Genomic DNA, 14,177 nt, shown 5'->3' on the forward strand with positions numbered 1-14,177 from the left:
TTCTAGAGGCCATTTTGGTTTCCTTGGTGGCACAGTAAAGAATTTGCCTGCCAATGCAGGAGAGGAAAGAGATGCCAGTTGGACTCCTGGGTCAGTGACCCACTGGGACCCACTCCAGTATTCTTGCCTGGAAAATTCCATGGACAGAGCAGTGTGGTGGGCTTGTGAGATTTTAGTTCCCCAACTAGCGATGACAGATTTTAGTTGTGTTTATTACATTAATAAAGAATAAATATCACAGATATAGAGAATTCAGTAAAATACATGCTTTTGTTTAAGCACACTGGATGTTTTCAGAATGGGCTACATTGTCAAAGTTTATAGTAACATTGCTCTTTTCTCATATGACTAATCCTGTTATTTAATTAGTTTCCAAGCAAAAGACAAAGTAAGGGAAAGAAGGAAGTGCAGGAAGGCGGAATAAAATTGAGTGAAAGTGAACTTATCCATCCATATGATTAATGAAGGATATATTCACTGCCTTCACACTTTAAAAAAAAGAAAGACTTCTTCAGCTGGGCTTGCTTTTCACTTGCATGTGTGAAGAAAAACTCCTAGAACATACAACTGAGGGCACGTTTAGTAGTTTCTCATTAAGGATAAAGGATTAAATGTCCCCCATAAAAACATTATTTACATCTCAATACTGCTAATAGCTGTTTTATGAATAGCAAAGACAATTTGTTCAGGAAACCTATATTCCTTTGGAGCCCTATAGTCAACATTTTAAATTGCATAATTAATTTTACATCCTTGATTTATTTTTTTCTTTTTGCAACCTTTGCAGTTCTTCTGAAAGCTTCAGTCTCACAGTCAAGAAACCCGTGGCCAGATTGTTAAAATATTCAGCTACCGTAGCGATGTTCCAGCCATCTGGAAGGATTTCTAATAGTCAGCAACTTGGAGTAAGAGCAGCTAACAATTAGACCTGTCGTGTTCGTGGGTATGTGTTGGTGCTGGGATGGGGGAGGCGGGCAGAGGGTTACAGAAAAACATCCCTGCTGTGTGGTATAGCTGTATTATGCAGAGGCATCAAACACTGACTAAAATTATGGAAAAAATCTCTCAAACTCTTCATCTCTGAATTCCTTGGTGAATAATGTCAGAGGAATATGTCACTATTGGCAACTGTTGATATTTATGCATAACAACAGGCTTTCCCTCATAACAGGTTTTGCTTTTGTTGAACTAAGGGAAATGATACTCTCATTTTTGGATTTCCATTCTTCCTATCTTAACTAATCACACACATTGTGAGATGCGCTAAGTCGCTTCAGTCCTGCCCAACTCTTTGTGACCCCATGGACTGTAGCCTGCCAGGCTCCTCTGTCCATGGGATTCTCCAGGCAGGAATACTGGAGTGGGTTGCATTTCCTTCTCCAGGAGATCTTCCCAACCCAGGCATTGAACTGGAGTCTCTTGCATCTCCTGCATTGGCAGGCGAATTCTTTATCACTAGTGCCACTTGGGAAGCCCACCTGAGAGACGGGTTTTGGAAATATGCCGCTATTCCAAACAACAACATGATTAAGAGTTACTTGTTAATATAACTTGCACCTGAGCCTTTCTTTTTTCCATTAATTAAAACAGTGGGCCTTTACTTAGGTATTCCTTGTGCAGAATGAAGCTTTAAGAGGGGAACTTCATTGGAATATAAATGAAAGCCTTAGAGCACCAGTTCACTAAATAGAAACCTGACAGAGATCATTTCTTTCAATAGTAAAGCCTGCACAGCACTAAAAAAGCACAAATGCAGTAATCATCCCATTAATTTGATCAATACAGTCAACCAAATCATATATAAAACCTGCAGTGTTATCAGGACCACAGAAATAGGTCTGCATCAATCATATTCACAGGATGACTAGGTAACCTTTACATGTGCCCAGCAGCCAGAGCCCTGATAACTGATACTGTGGCTCACCTTCTTTTTCAATGGTGACATCACTGCCTACTTATTTCTGTGAATACAACAAACAATACACCAGGTTCTATTGATCAAAAAGCTTGAGTTTACAGAAAGAAGACATGAATATAACATGTTTTTTGCACCTTTTGGTAGAGAAATAATGGTTACATCATACTATCTATTTTTCTTTCCCCATCAGTAACATACTAAATATCATCTGAACCCAAGAGATAGATCTCCCCCAAGTAGGAAACAGTTAAGATAGTAATCTGTCTGACTCCCTCATTTCACTGGTAAGAAATGGAGATACAGAAAGGTGAAGTAAATTGGGCAAGGACCCAGGAAGTTAATGCCAGGACTGGGAAACTCCAAGCTTATCTCAGGCCTATCGTAATACTTTCTATGATGGTAATGTTTTCTTCTTTTAAGGTTTCATATTATGCAGTGCTATACACATATTACAGTAAGTGTTTTCTCATAATAATATGGTATAAAAGATTAGGTTTAGTGACCATTCAAATAGTCAAAGTCATCTGTGTTCAGCCCCTAACCTGAGATCTTTTCTTGTCATTTGTCCCTTCTATGTGGTTTCAGGGGGTAAATGACAAACCTGATTAATTGAAGTCTAATGTATTCCATTGCTCACGCTACAATTAAATGCTGAAACAGCATACTCATTTATATATATATGCATTTGAGGTTGACTACACATATGAATTCACCTTGTTTTAAACAGAAAAATAAATCAACACGGGAAATGTACCTTCTACTGTAACTTGAAAATCATGAGTGGCTGATCCCAAGACATTGCTGGCTGTGCAGCGATAGGTTCCTTTGTCCTGAGAGGAGACATTCTCTATCTTCAAAGTTTTGCCATAATTCTCTTTTGTTTCTCTTCCCTTTGGTAAATCACCTCCCATTTTGTTCCAATCAACTTGTGGAGTTGGTCTGTGAAACAATACACACATGGTAAACATTTTAAGTGAAAAATAAAATATAAAGAAATGCACAGGGTACCTCCCTCACTGTGCTACTTTCAGGTCTGCACTCAAGGGTTCCACCGAAACATCAGCCTTCCCAGTGCACAGACCTGCACACCACCACCCACCATCCGTGGTGAAGACCAGGGCTGGATCATGTCTCCCTCACTGCAAGCTCCTTTAATGGGCTACGTCTTCAGAAATCTTCTGTTTCCTCTACTCAGAGGGCTAGCTCCATGGAAGTGCTGAATATGGATGGTTAGATGAAGGATGCATGACTGGACCCATAGAAATGTACAAGATTTTTTTTCAAGTGTGCTATCTCCCTGTGGGTGGTTTTGAAGGGGCCAGAAATAACAGCCGTCTTCCCCACGAGTTTGAAAAACACCATAAACTAAGACCCAGCACTCAGCAGAGGGTAGCCGTGACACCCCTCTTAATCCTTATGAGGCTGCTATTGCAGAATAAGACTCAAATGTGCGTGCCCAGTGTACTGGCTGGACCGGGAAATAGCTCATTTTGGGCCAAGGTGGGCTCTGAGGCATAGACTGGGTCACCCAAGCAGACTGTCACCCTAGTAGAGAATACAGGAATGAAGGAATGAACCAAATCTCTCTTGATTAGAAAAATTAGATCGCCCAATATAAACAACAAATGATAAAAGCAAGAACAAAACAAATCCCAAATTGATAACTTGTCATACACCAACACAGTGACATTTTCCACCTTATCTGGGTGGAAAACAAGAATGAGGAATCAAGCCAGCTAGGTTTAAAACAGAAAAATCCCATCTGTTGGGATTTTTGAAATGAAAATTTTTGAATGCAAACCAGACAAGTGAGAAGTGGGACGCTCTATGACTTTTGTGATTTAAAAATGATATGAAGAACAGTGATGCCAGATTTTAACTGATGGATGATTTTTTCTTTTTTTTCCTCTTCACTTGAGCTGTATGACTGAGTGGAAGAAGTATTTTTGCTGTTTTTACTGATGACTTGTTTTTTCTCACTACATTTCTTTTTATCATTAATACCTGAAAGTTATTGAGTATGTTCTAAATGGGAGCATCATTATCATCATTTTACCAGTGAGGATTCTAAAGTTCAAGAAGTTAATTTGCTTAAAGTCACTGGGGTAATAAATGACACGTTAGAACTTGAAATTGATTGACTAAACTTGTTCTTTTGATCAGTGTCTTCTATTTTATTTGTGCTTTCCCCATTCTTTTTTTTCCCCTTCCTAACCATGAGTTCTGAGAATATATGCTTAGAGGCAAATTAATTAGTTTCTAGTTAATATGTGAACAATTCATACTGTTTGCATCATTTTCTTAAATTGTATTGTTAGGCAATGGTTAAAATAATTCAGTTATTATGCAAAAAAAAAAGAGGTAAAAATGATGATTTTTACACACATCTACTCTCTTCCCTCATTGCGTAAGTACTTGTTTGGAACCACCACTACCGTTCATGTCACCAGGCTTAAAATACAGGACACAGTACTGACTCCTATAGGAAACAGTAAGGATGCTCAGATAGGTGGCTATGACAGTGTATTAGCTGTTGGCTTCCTGAGCACACCACCCAACAGGATGCTTAACCCATCCCTCCTAACTGCTTGCTTTGCACTCCATCTGTCAAAACGGCAATTTGCCAAAGTGCAGGCTGCTCTGGACCTTAGTTCCTCCAAATCAGGGGATTTTTGTAAGCTCATACTTTAATGGTACAAGCATCTCACCTGCTGTAAAATCTTTTTTTTTGCCAGTCCTTGGAAACCAGCCTAATCTTCTAATACCTATTCTTTGAAAGAATAGGATAAAATGATTATCTAATAAGTATCATATGACTATGAGACAAATTCATCTGGGAACACATCTGTACCACTGCAAGAACATCCAGCTATTGTCTTGGTAATGTTTTTCTTTCCTTTTTCAAAAATTTAGTAAACATTAACTAACAGCACTTGAACAATAAAGTTTCGAAGGAAAATGTACTGCTTAATCCATTTTTATACATAAATCCACACCATACCATCATCTCGATGTTTTCTTTAGGTCCTTGCCCAGCCAACTTTAATTCTGAAACTTCCTTTGTTTGCAAGAGAATTGTATCTAGCTTCAACCCATGAATTCACAAAACAGAGAAAAGACAGAAAATTAGAGCCCAGCAGTCAGCAGAGGGAATTTGCCTTTAAGTCTAACGAAGCTTTCACAGGATGTGAGTGAGTGTGAACTGGTCCATGAATGTGCTCTTTCCACCAAGGGACTCACCGTCTGCACTCCTTTTGGGGAGTGAACACTTTTCTGAATGAAATTCACAATGTTGTTTTTTAGCTGTTCTTAGTTTCCACCTTGCAGAATCTGAACCCCTCAACCTTTCCCTCTGAAAGCTTTCCTGTTTTACTTAATAGTATCCACATTTTCATTATTACTAGCCATTTTCTGAAACACCTACTATATCCCACTCCTTTAGACTCAGGCACAGTGCCATCCTCTGTCCACCCTGCCTTTAACTGAACAGAACAGTTCATTCGGTTGAAATATGCTGAAGAAGTTAAATTTAGAGGTGGTTTAGGGTTCTGGAGGCAGACAGGATGTAATCCCAGCCTCCACTGCGTACTAAGTGTAGAGAGGTGAAGTCCACTCTCTGGCCTGCACTTGCCTAACCGACGACAGGAATGAGTCATGAGATGTGTGTGGCAAGGAGAAAATGAGCTAATGTACGTAAAGGGCAAGGCGCAGTGCCTGACACATGATAAAGAGGACGATATTTTCATTACGCCTATTACAGTAGAAGGTTCGTGGGTTAAAACTTCTTAAAGGGCCTCCCTGGTAGTTCAGCAGTAAAGAATTTGCCTGCCAACGCAGAAGACATGGGTTCAAGACATCTTCCCTGGTCTGGGAAGATCCCACATGCCAAAGAGCAATTAAGCCCGAGCACCACAACTATTGAACCGGTGTTCCAGAGCCCAGGAAGTACAACTCCTAAAGCCTGAGATCCACAGCAAGAGAAGTCACTGCAATGAGAAGCCTGCACACCGCAACTAGAGAGCAGCCCTTACTCGCCACAACTAGAGAAAAAGTCCATGGAGCAATGAAGACCTAGTGCTGTCAAAAGGAAATAATTACATAAATTTTCAAATAAAACTTCTTAGAATACATTTTTTTTCAAGTACTCTAAAAAATTTTACAATGTATCACATTCACCTGGAACAGAACTAGACCAGATAGGATTCTCAATCCAAATCCATGATGACTATGAAGAAAACCCTTCAGATGAGCTTCTCTGACAAGGCCTTAGGAATCCTCAAGTCCCAAAGACAACACTTGCCAGTGCTCACTTTTTCTCTGTTGGTTCATGACGCTGCATTTTCTGAATGCACAGAGTCTATTTTATTGAAGACCATCCATGCAGTTGGCAGCCCACTCAAGAGATAAGTTATGGCATTTGTGGGAAACAGGAGAAAATAGTTGCTGACATGTTCTCCCTGCCCAAAGAGTCAACCAAGAATAGTGATGAACCTTGGAAGAATGCAATTTCTACCACTATAAATGCATATGAATAAGAGCAAAAATGCAGGCAGTTACCAACATGATCCAAATGAACCTGATGCTTTCATCTCCTCACATAATATAGAGATAAAAGTCCTGAACAGAGGCCATGTCATTGCACATCTAATTACTCTATGGCAATATACTTGGGCAGTTTAAGACAGATAAGCAACCTGAATATTTTGCAGGATGGAAAGAGAAATTTACAAAGCTTAGGGGTTATAAAACCATTAAAATCTGCTCTTTTGTTCACAGTCCAATTTAAAACCACTCATTCAGAATATACACTGAACAATGAATGAGTATGAATTTCAAATTCTAGTCCATGAACCAGATGACCAGCTATAAAAAGCCCTTAGTTTACAAACTGAGTACATAAACTCAGGTGCTAGGAAGGTGGGATGTATTTTCCCACAGTATTCCCAATGGCAGGGATTGGTATGTGGTGGTAAAGCAAGGTGATGATAGCAAAGAGACAATCTTGTATGATCAGGTATTAAATAAGATGATCCTTGTTTACACAGACTTATGATAGCTACTCAATAAGCATCACAATTTCAAGAGGTGACCAAGTGACGTCTTTTCTTGGAGGATTTGCAAAACTGTACTTTAGGTGTGAAAAAAAGTTTGGGTCATTGGTTCTGATGTGAAACTCTCTTAAATTGCATGATCTGGGACTTCTCTGGTGATCCAGTGGTTGAGAACCTGCCTGCCAATGCAGGAGACATTGGTTTGATCCCTGGTCCAGAAATATTTCACAATGTCACAGGACAATTACACTCATGTGTCACAACTATTGAGCCTGTGCTCGAGAGCCCGGCAACCACAACTGCTGGGCCCACATGTGTCACTACTGAAGCCCGTGTGCCTGGAGCCCATGCTCTGCCGCAGGAGAAGCCACTGCCCACACATGGTAGCTAGAGAAAGCCTGTGCACAGCAACAAAGACCCAGTGCAGACAAAAAAACCTTTAATTTAAATTGCATGATCTAGATCTGTTTGTGTGCAAAGGACAGGTGGGTAAAATAAGAGATCCACAGAACCTGGGGAAACATAACAAGCAGAAGCAGGACAAACAATACAGCAGAAAGACATAAACCTGGCACAACAGTGACGGGCTGACTCTTCACAACCTCGTGCTCTAAGGATGCACCCGCTGTTGACCGAGGTAAGGAGGGCACTGTCACTGCCGCCTCCATTCACACCTTCACCAACTGACAGAGCTATCTAATTATAAATCAATCTCGGTCACAGCCTGAAATCTGCAGAGAGAAGTGCAAATTACTTTCCCCAGAAATGTAGTAACAGGATTTCCTCTTCTAAAGAAATCATTTCTTAAAGATGCATGCATGCACACTCTTCACTTCTACCTTATTCTTTACAGAACAGAATGGAAAAAGTCACGAACAGGGTCAAGTTACTCACAGGCCTTCAGCAAAACACTCGAGCAGCAGGGTGTCCCCTTTAAGGATGGTGACAAAAGACTCACTGCCACTTTCAGGAGGAGGCAACAATAGTCGGGGTTTTCTCTGCTTGATTGAATTTGCTACAGAACAGAACAGAAAAGACTCAGATTTTGTTCAAACTAAGAAACTCCGTTGGCACTCAATCCTTGCTAAAACATATTTAACCATATGGACCTGTGTGTGTGTGTGTATATTTACACACAGATTTTAATTTATTTTCACACATTTATTTCACATATATTTCACACATTTTAATATATTCCTATTTAAATAGATTCCACTCTTAGCAGGAAGCATGGGTTGCCCTTCAGATACATTACCTAGGTGCTGCATCAAGATTTATAAAGGTTACGATTCAAACCACATCTTCAAATTCAGAAGTTCAAACAGTGTTCAAGATAATTAGTTTCTTGATGAAAGCCTTAAGTTCACTGACAGTCAATAGCTTTATATTCCACATTTTAATCATACTTGGTCATGTTTGATGGCCTTGTGTATTTTTCTTGAATTGAATGTGCCTAAGTATCTGACAGGATTCCTCTTATAATACAGTTTCCTGGTCCCTACACCCAGGAAACTCTGATTCAAGAAGCCTGTAGTGCATACCAGGCATCTATGAATTTATCAATGAGGTGACTCTACTTTCAGTCTTATATCCTCAAAGACAAACACTGCTGTACAAAAAGATTTACAAGCCATCTCAGTAACTGGTGAGGAAATGTTCCATTTCTTATTTTCCTAAAGTGAAAGTCACTCAGTCCTGTCCGACTCTTTGCAATCCCATGGACTATACAGTCCATGGAATTCTCCAGGCCAGAATACTGGCGTGGGTAGCTGTTCCCTTCTCCAGGGGATCTTCCCAATCCAGGGATCGAACCCAGGTCTCCCGCATTGCAGGCAGATTCTTTACTGTCTGAGCCACTGGAGAAGCCCCTTTTTTCCTAAGAAGCCTTTCAAATACAATGGAAAATGGGGAAGCTTCCATTTTCAATGCAGATTCAGATTTCCATTCCAAGTGTTCACACAAATTATGTTTCACATCCAATGTCAATGTGACTTGATGTGATATGTGTAGTGTAGAGGTGAGGGCTGCTATCAGAGTAGAGGAATGAAAGGTACTGACAGCAGTGTGTACCTTGCCATAGCTTCCTTACAAGTGTTTGTTTTCTGAAAAATATGAACATGTATTATATGGTGTGATTTTTTTTTACACTTTTATATTGGAGCACAGCCTATTAACAATTGTGCGGTAGGTTCAGATACACAGCAAAGGGACTCAGCCATACATAAACATGTATCCATTCTCCCCCAAACTCCCCTCCCATCCATGTGTAATGATTTTATTGAGTGCTGAAAAGATACAATATATGTTTCTGTTATTGACCTCAAAGGAAACGATGTTGCCTATATACACCTAATCAGTCCATTTTCAAACTGAGGGCACAGCAAGGAGAGCCCTCATCCAGCCCTGGTGACGTTATCAGTATATTAGATTACCAAAGTTATCATGGAGGGTTCATTGCTGGTGCCAGTTATAAAAGACATATTTGTTGCATTCAGACAAGTGATTCTTTTCTCTGTAGAAAAACTACTTACTATATAATTTGGTTAAATGTTCTATGGGCAAAAAAATTTTTTTTAATAATAAAAACCATTTCATAGACAAGTGAGCTTGGAAAATGCTGCAACTTATATTCTTTCTCACTGAATCACAATGGACAGTTGTATAGTAAGTACTTCAAGAGGTCTAGAAAGGAAAAGAACCATTTGACTTTCTTACACTCAACGCTTTCTCTACTTCTGTTACACTCAACCATTGCTTTTTCCTTTCTTTATGTAACAGCTCTCTGCCAAACTGCTGATTAACCATAAGAGGCATTTTGGGAGATCCATAATAATTACTCCATGAAAAACATAATGTTATATATGTATATTTATTTACTTATGGTAATTATATCATTAAGTATATAGGTGTATTTATATAGTTCTGCATTCATAAATATTACCCCCTTTTACATACATTTAATGGGGATGGGAGAAAATAGAACCCTCTATGTTAACCTTTTCCTTACTAAGAGTATCAGTATATTAATAAACTCAGAAGGTATTAAAGTTCAAATTCTGAGATGACAATGAGCGACCACAGGTGAAAATAAATGTCAACATGCTACATGTCATCAACTTACCCTTGGAAATAATTTCTGTGGATGAACTCGAGTCATTAACATGCTTTACTGAAATAAAAAATGGAAGAAAAAACTCACAAACATAATGGTAGATGCTGACATCAAAACAATGAAAAGCCATAGTTTTCTCCTACAAAAATTACAAAATGAGGTATAAGCATACTTCACTAGAACAGCACCTTTGGGAACATAGTTGAATAATATTTATAAAGAGCTTAATCTTGAGCTACCATAGATGAAATCCGAGTGGAAAGCACACAAATTAGAGCTCCATTAAAGAGAACTAAAGTTGCTGAAGGATGCTATAGTGAAGCCCTGGCACAGAGAATCAACACACAACAAATTGATGAACCAAGTTATGAAAAAATTATGAACCACGTTAGACAATGGAATGGTCATGCCAACTTTTCACTCTACCAGAGCCAGTTATTCAGTCAATGAATTTCTGGAGATTATCTCTGCCCTTTGAATCTTGGTTATTTCTTTGACTAATAATGACAGTTTTCAAATTTAAGAACCCAGAATGCCATCTGCAGAATCAAGTAGGAAAAGAGAAGCAATTCAAATAACTTTGCCAACTGGGGAAATATAGAAAAGTTTGATGTGATAAAAATGATAATATTACTTCTTGTTATTTTTGACTCTGTTCTTTTCTCCTACATTTTCAGCCTTGCCAGTTTATCTGAAATCACAGAGATTCTGAGCCTGAGACTTGCTGAGAAAACCCTGGAATTTTGTTCTGTATTTCATACAAGGAAAATGACTCGACTCTCTAGTCATCAAATGAAATACACTTGTCCTGTGAATTGAGATTTGATTTTCTGGCTGCAGGAGACAGAGCTACTGTTGATGTGCAGCTGCAGATGTCTCTTTCATCTGGAAGGAGTCTCTAGAGTTAAACTAAACAATGCTGGAAAATATCAACCCAGCTTTAACTGGCTTCAACCAGAATAAAATTACAGACACATTTGTCTTCCACATTCATGCTGGCACAATAAATTATTTCAACTTACAACTGTTAACTGTTAGCTTCATAGGCATTTTCTGCACAATAGTCCTCAATCTCGGGAATGCAGCAAAGCAACAGTAATCGTTCCGACTGTCCTTTTCCTCCACATTTGCGAAGTACAGATCTCCCTTTTGGCTCATGTATACTCTCTCATCTTGCTCAATGTGTTCTAATTCTGGAAGAGAAATATCTTTTCATTAAAAGGGGCAACTGTCCTTTATTATGCCTTGTCGCCTTTTTTTCATTATCCTTCCTTTCATATTATTTTATTTTTCATGTAGGCTCTTCCTATTCCTCCCAAGTCTGGTCTTATTATAGAAGTTATTAGTAAGAAGTAAAACACAAAAAAACAACAAGAAAATCATTGAGAGAGCGCTTATCACCATTAACTGAAGTACACTGATGGACAACTAGTCTGGGCATTCGACCTCTCCTGACCATTTAGGATTCCACTTCTGTTCTATGGGTCTGCACTGACTTATTTGAAAACTAGTCCAAACAGATAATGGCCTAATTATTACTTTTATTATATTAGGATCATATTTGTTAAAAACAGATTTTCACAAAATTGTGTTTGAGATATTAATCCCTCTGCCATGATGCAGCCTAGTTAGCTTCTAGGATGGATGCAATCTGGAACTCTGGCTACAACCAAGAGTAGCTTCTTTTGCTTTCTTCCAAATCCTGTACGATTATTACTTTTCTCTATGGGTCACAATGAGAAAAGATTTAGATAGACCTGCTAAGGCACATGCCAGAAGTAGGGCTTACAAGAAGCTAGAATCCCAGTGCAAGAGCTGATGATAGCTTTTGGAAAATTAAACACAGAAGTTCATACTAATTTCTAATACTACTAATAATTTGTGCATCACTGTATTAAGTAAGTGCAACATAGTAAAAGAGAAATATAAAGCCAGCAACACAGATACAAGCCATTCTCAACTTGACATACTGTATCGTATTAACAGACTCTACTCTTTCCAGATATGACAAAATCAAGACATATTCAGTGGCTTTCTAGTGCTTTCATGTATATTCAGAACTCAGAGCAGACTATAGATGGAAATAGTTTTTAAACTATACTTGATTTCACATCATAAGTTCATATTGATTTTGTATCCTTCATTTCCGTATGTCATTTGACACAATGAGTGAAATTAAAATGTCCCCTATTGATAGAAAAGAACATTACTTACCAATATTCATCCAATAAATGTGTAAAGGTGGCAGGCCTTTGGGAGGGTTGCATGGAAGGACAATTGGATCACCTTCCTCCACTTCAAGAGGGTCGATTTTTTCTTTGGGAAATTTTGGAGCATCTGATATAAAAAATCATTTAAAGACACCGTTTAAAAATTTTAATATTACAAGTAATGCTTAATGTTGCAAGTATTATCTTAAAGCATTCTTCTTGTAGAAATTGGAACATTTTTAGTAAATTCAACACCCTAAATCTTCTTGTCTATGACCTGCAGAGGAAAATACTGTTAACAATCTGTGCTGCATCGTTATACAACTTTAAAAATATTTCTGCATTCTGTAACTATAGATAACAAATAATTTTGCTTTGACATCAATAAGGCAACAATATGCTTGTGCATATTTCTCAGTGAAGAGGTATAAGCTCTGAGTCATAGGAGTTGCTCGTTTTAAGTTTTCATAGATTTGGTATCATTTTTTCCAAACATTGTGCTTTATTTCTAGGCAGATACTTATTTTCTGTCTTTTGCTTTATTCTGAAGCCCTTGAATGTAACTGGCAAATATTCCATTCAGATCATAATCAAACGAAATACACAATTCAAAGCCCACATGGGGAAAAAATGGTATGGATACAATGAAAAGCCAAACATGACCACTAGAAGTTGCAAAGAGAGCCATCCACATTGGAATCACTCCCAGTAAATAAAATTTTAAGTGAAATGAAATGGATGTAGGACAGGAGACTTTGCAGTATTTCAAAATACTGTTTCTTTCCCATGCTGGAATCAATGTCCTAAAAAAGGTCAATTCAATTACTGAGAATGTAAGTCACAACAGTGCAGAATTTGAAATACAATACCGAAGTTTGATATTTTATGAAGTTATTTATAAAATAGTTTTAAGAATATTCAAAATATATTCCACTTCAACATTATTTGTACATCTGCGCTATAGAATTACTTAGGGTTTGATAAATGAGAAAAGTCTTATATGAGGTATTTATAGCCTTCCTGACCTGATAGAATTTATTAGCAGTTTTCCATCTCTATATTTCATTCTTAAAATATGGCTCACAAAAGATTATTATTATTCCTGAGAGTCTAAAAATATATTCATTTACCGTCAATTTTCCTCTTGAGAAGCTTTGTGCCGTTCCCTTGCTCCTCACCCCCACCTCCTACTCTAACGCCCCAGTGATTGAGGGAACTTGCTGACATTTCTTATCGATGCACCAGCTACAGTGAATTGCTTTTTGTCTAAATTCAAGGACCTTTCACGGCTTAACATCGCAGGAGGCAGTGTCTTTATTACACTGCCTTTGCCAGTTCAAAAGACAGGCGCTGGTGTGTGACAGTCCACAGTGGATTCCCTCGTGGTCTACTCATTCTAAGATTTCTCCTGGCAAGTCTGGAAATAAAATTTGAGACGGGAACCATCTTGGACATGAATTTAGTATATTTTCTGCAAAATGACTTGTATAACATTTGCTGTCAGTCAAAGCTAAGGCTCGATAGACATGAGTTTGAGCAAGCTCCCAGAGTTGGTGTTGGACAGGGAAGCCTGGCGTGCTGCAGACCATGGTGTTGCAAAGAGTGGGACATGACTGAGTGACTGAACTGAGCTATCTCGGAATCGTGCTTTTGCTCTAGGTAGAATAAAACTGGAGAATCCCATGGATGGAGGAGCCTGGTGAGCTGGACACGACTGAGTGACTTCCCTTTCACTTTTCACTTTCATGCATTGGAGAAGGAAATGGCAACCCACTCCAGTGTTCTTGCCTGGAGAATCCCAAGGACAGGGGAGCCTGGTGGGCTGCCGTCTAAGGGGTCGCACAGAGTCGGACACAACTGAAGCGACTTAGCAGCAGCAAAAGCAG

The 14,177-nt window shown here is 38.7% G+C and overlaps 1 protein-coding gene across 31 annotated transcripts in view; it reads right to left on the bottom strand.

Moving 5' to 3' along the window:
- The window catches only part of CHL1 (cell adhesion molecule L1 like), a 355,943-nt gene that overhangs the window by 58,638 nt on the left and 283,128 nt on the right, over positions 1–14,177 (bottom strand). For 20 of the 31 annotated variants that reach the window (XM_086366681.1, XM_086366694.1, XM_086366676.1 and 17 more), the window contains 5 exons: positions 12,296–12,418; positions 11,104–11,274; positions 10,091–10,138; positions 7,864–7,984; positions 2,673–2,857 (listed from right to left, as the gene is read on the bottom strand). In XM_086366681.1, coding sequence (XP_086222807.1) covers positions 2,673–2,857; positions 7,864–7,984; positions 10,091–10,138; positions 11,104–11,274; positions 12,296–12,418 — 648 coding nt within the window. The remainder of the gene's footprint in view (positions 1–2,672; positions 2,858–7,863; positions 7,985–10,090; positions 10,139–11,103; positions 11,275–12,295; positions 12,419–14,177) is intronic. The other 11 variants (XM_086366690.1, XM_086366700.1, XM_086366686.1 and 8 more) reach the window with 1 other exon arrangement.

This window comes from Bos grunniens, chromosome 22, assembly GCF_055505025.1.
Source record: "Bos grunniens cultivar Pamir isolate PY7600 chromosome 22, Bosgru_T2T1.0, whole genome shotgun sequence".
Lineage (NCBI taxonomy): Eukaryota > Metazoa > Chordata > Mammalia > Artiodactyla > Bovidae > Bos > Bos grunniens.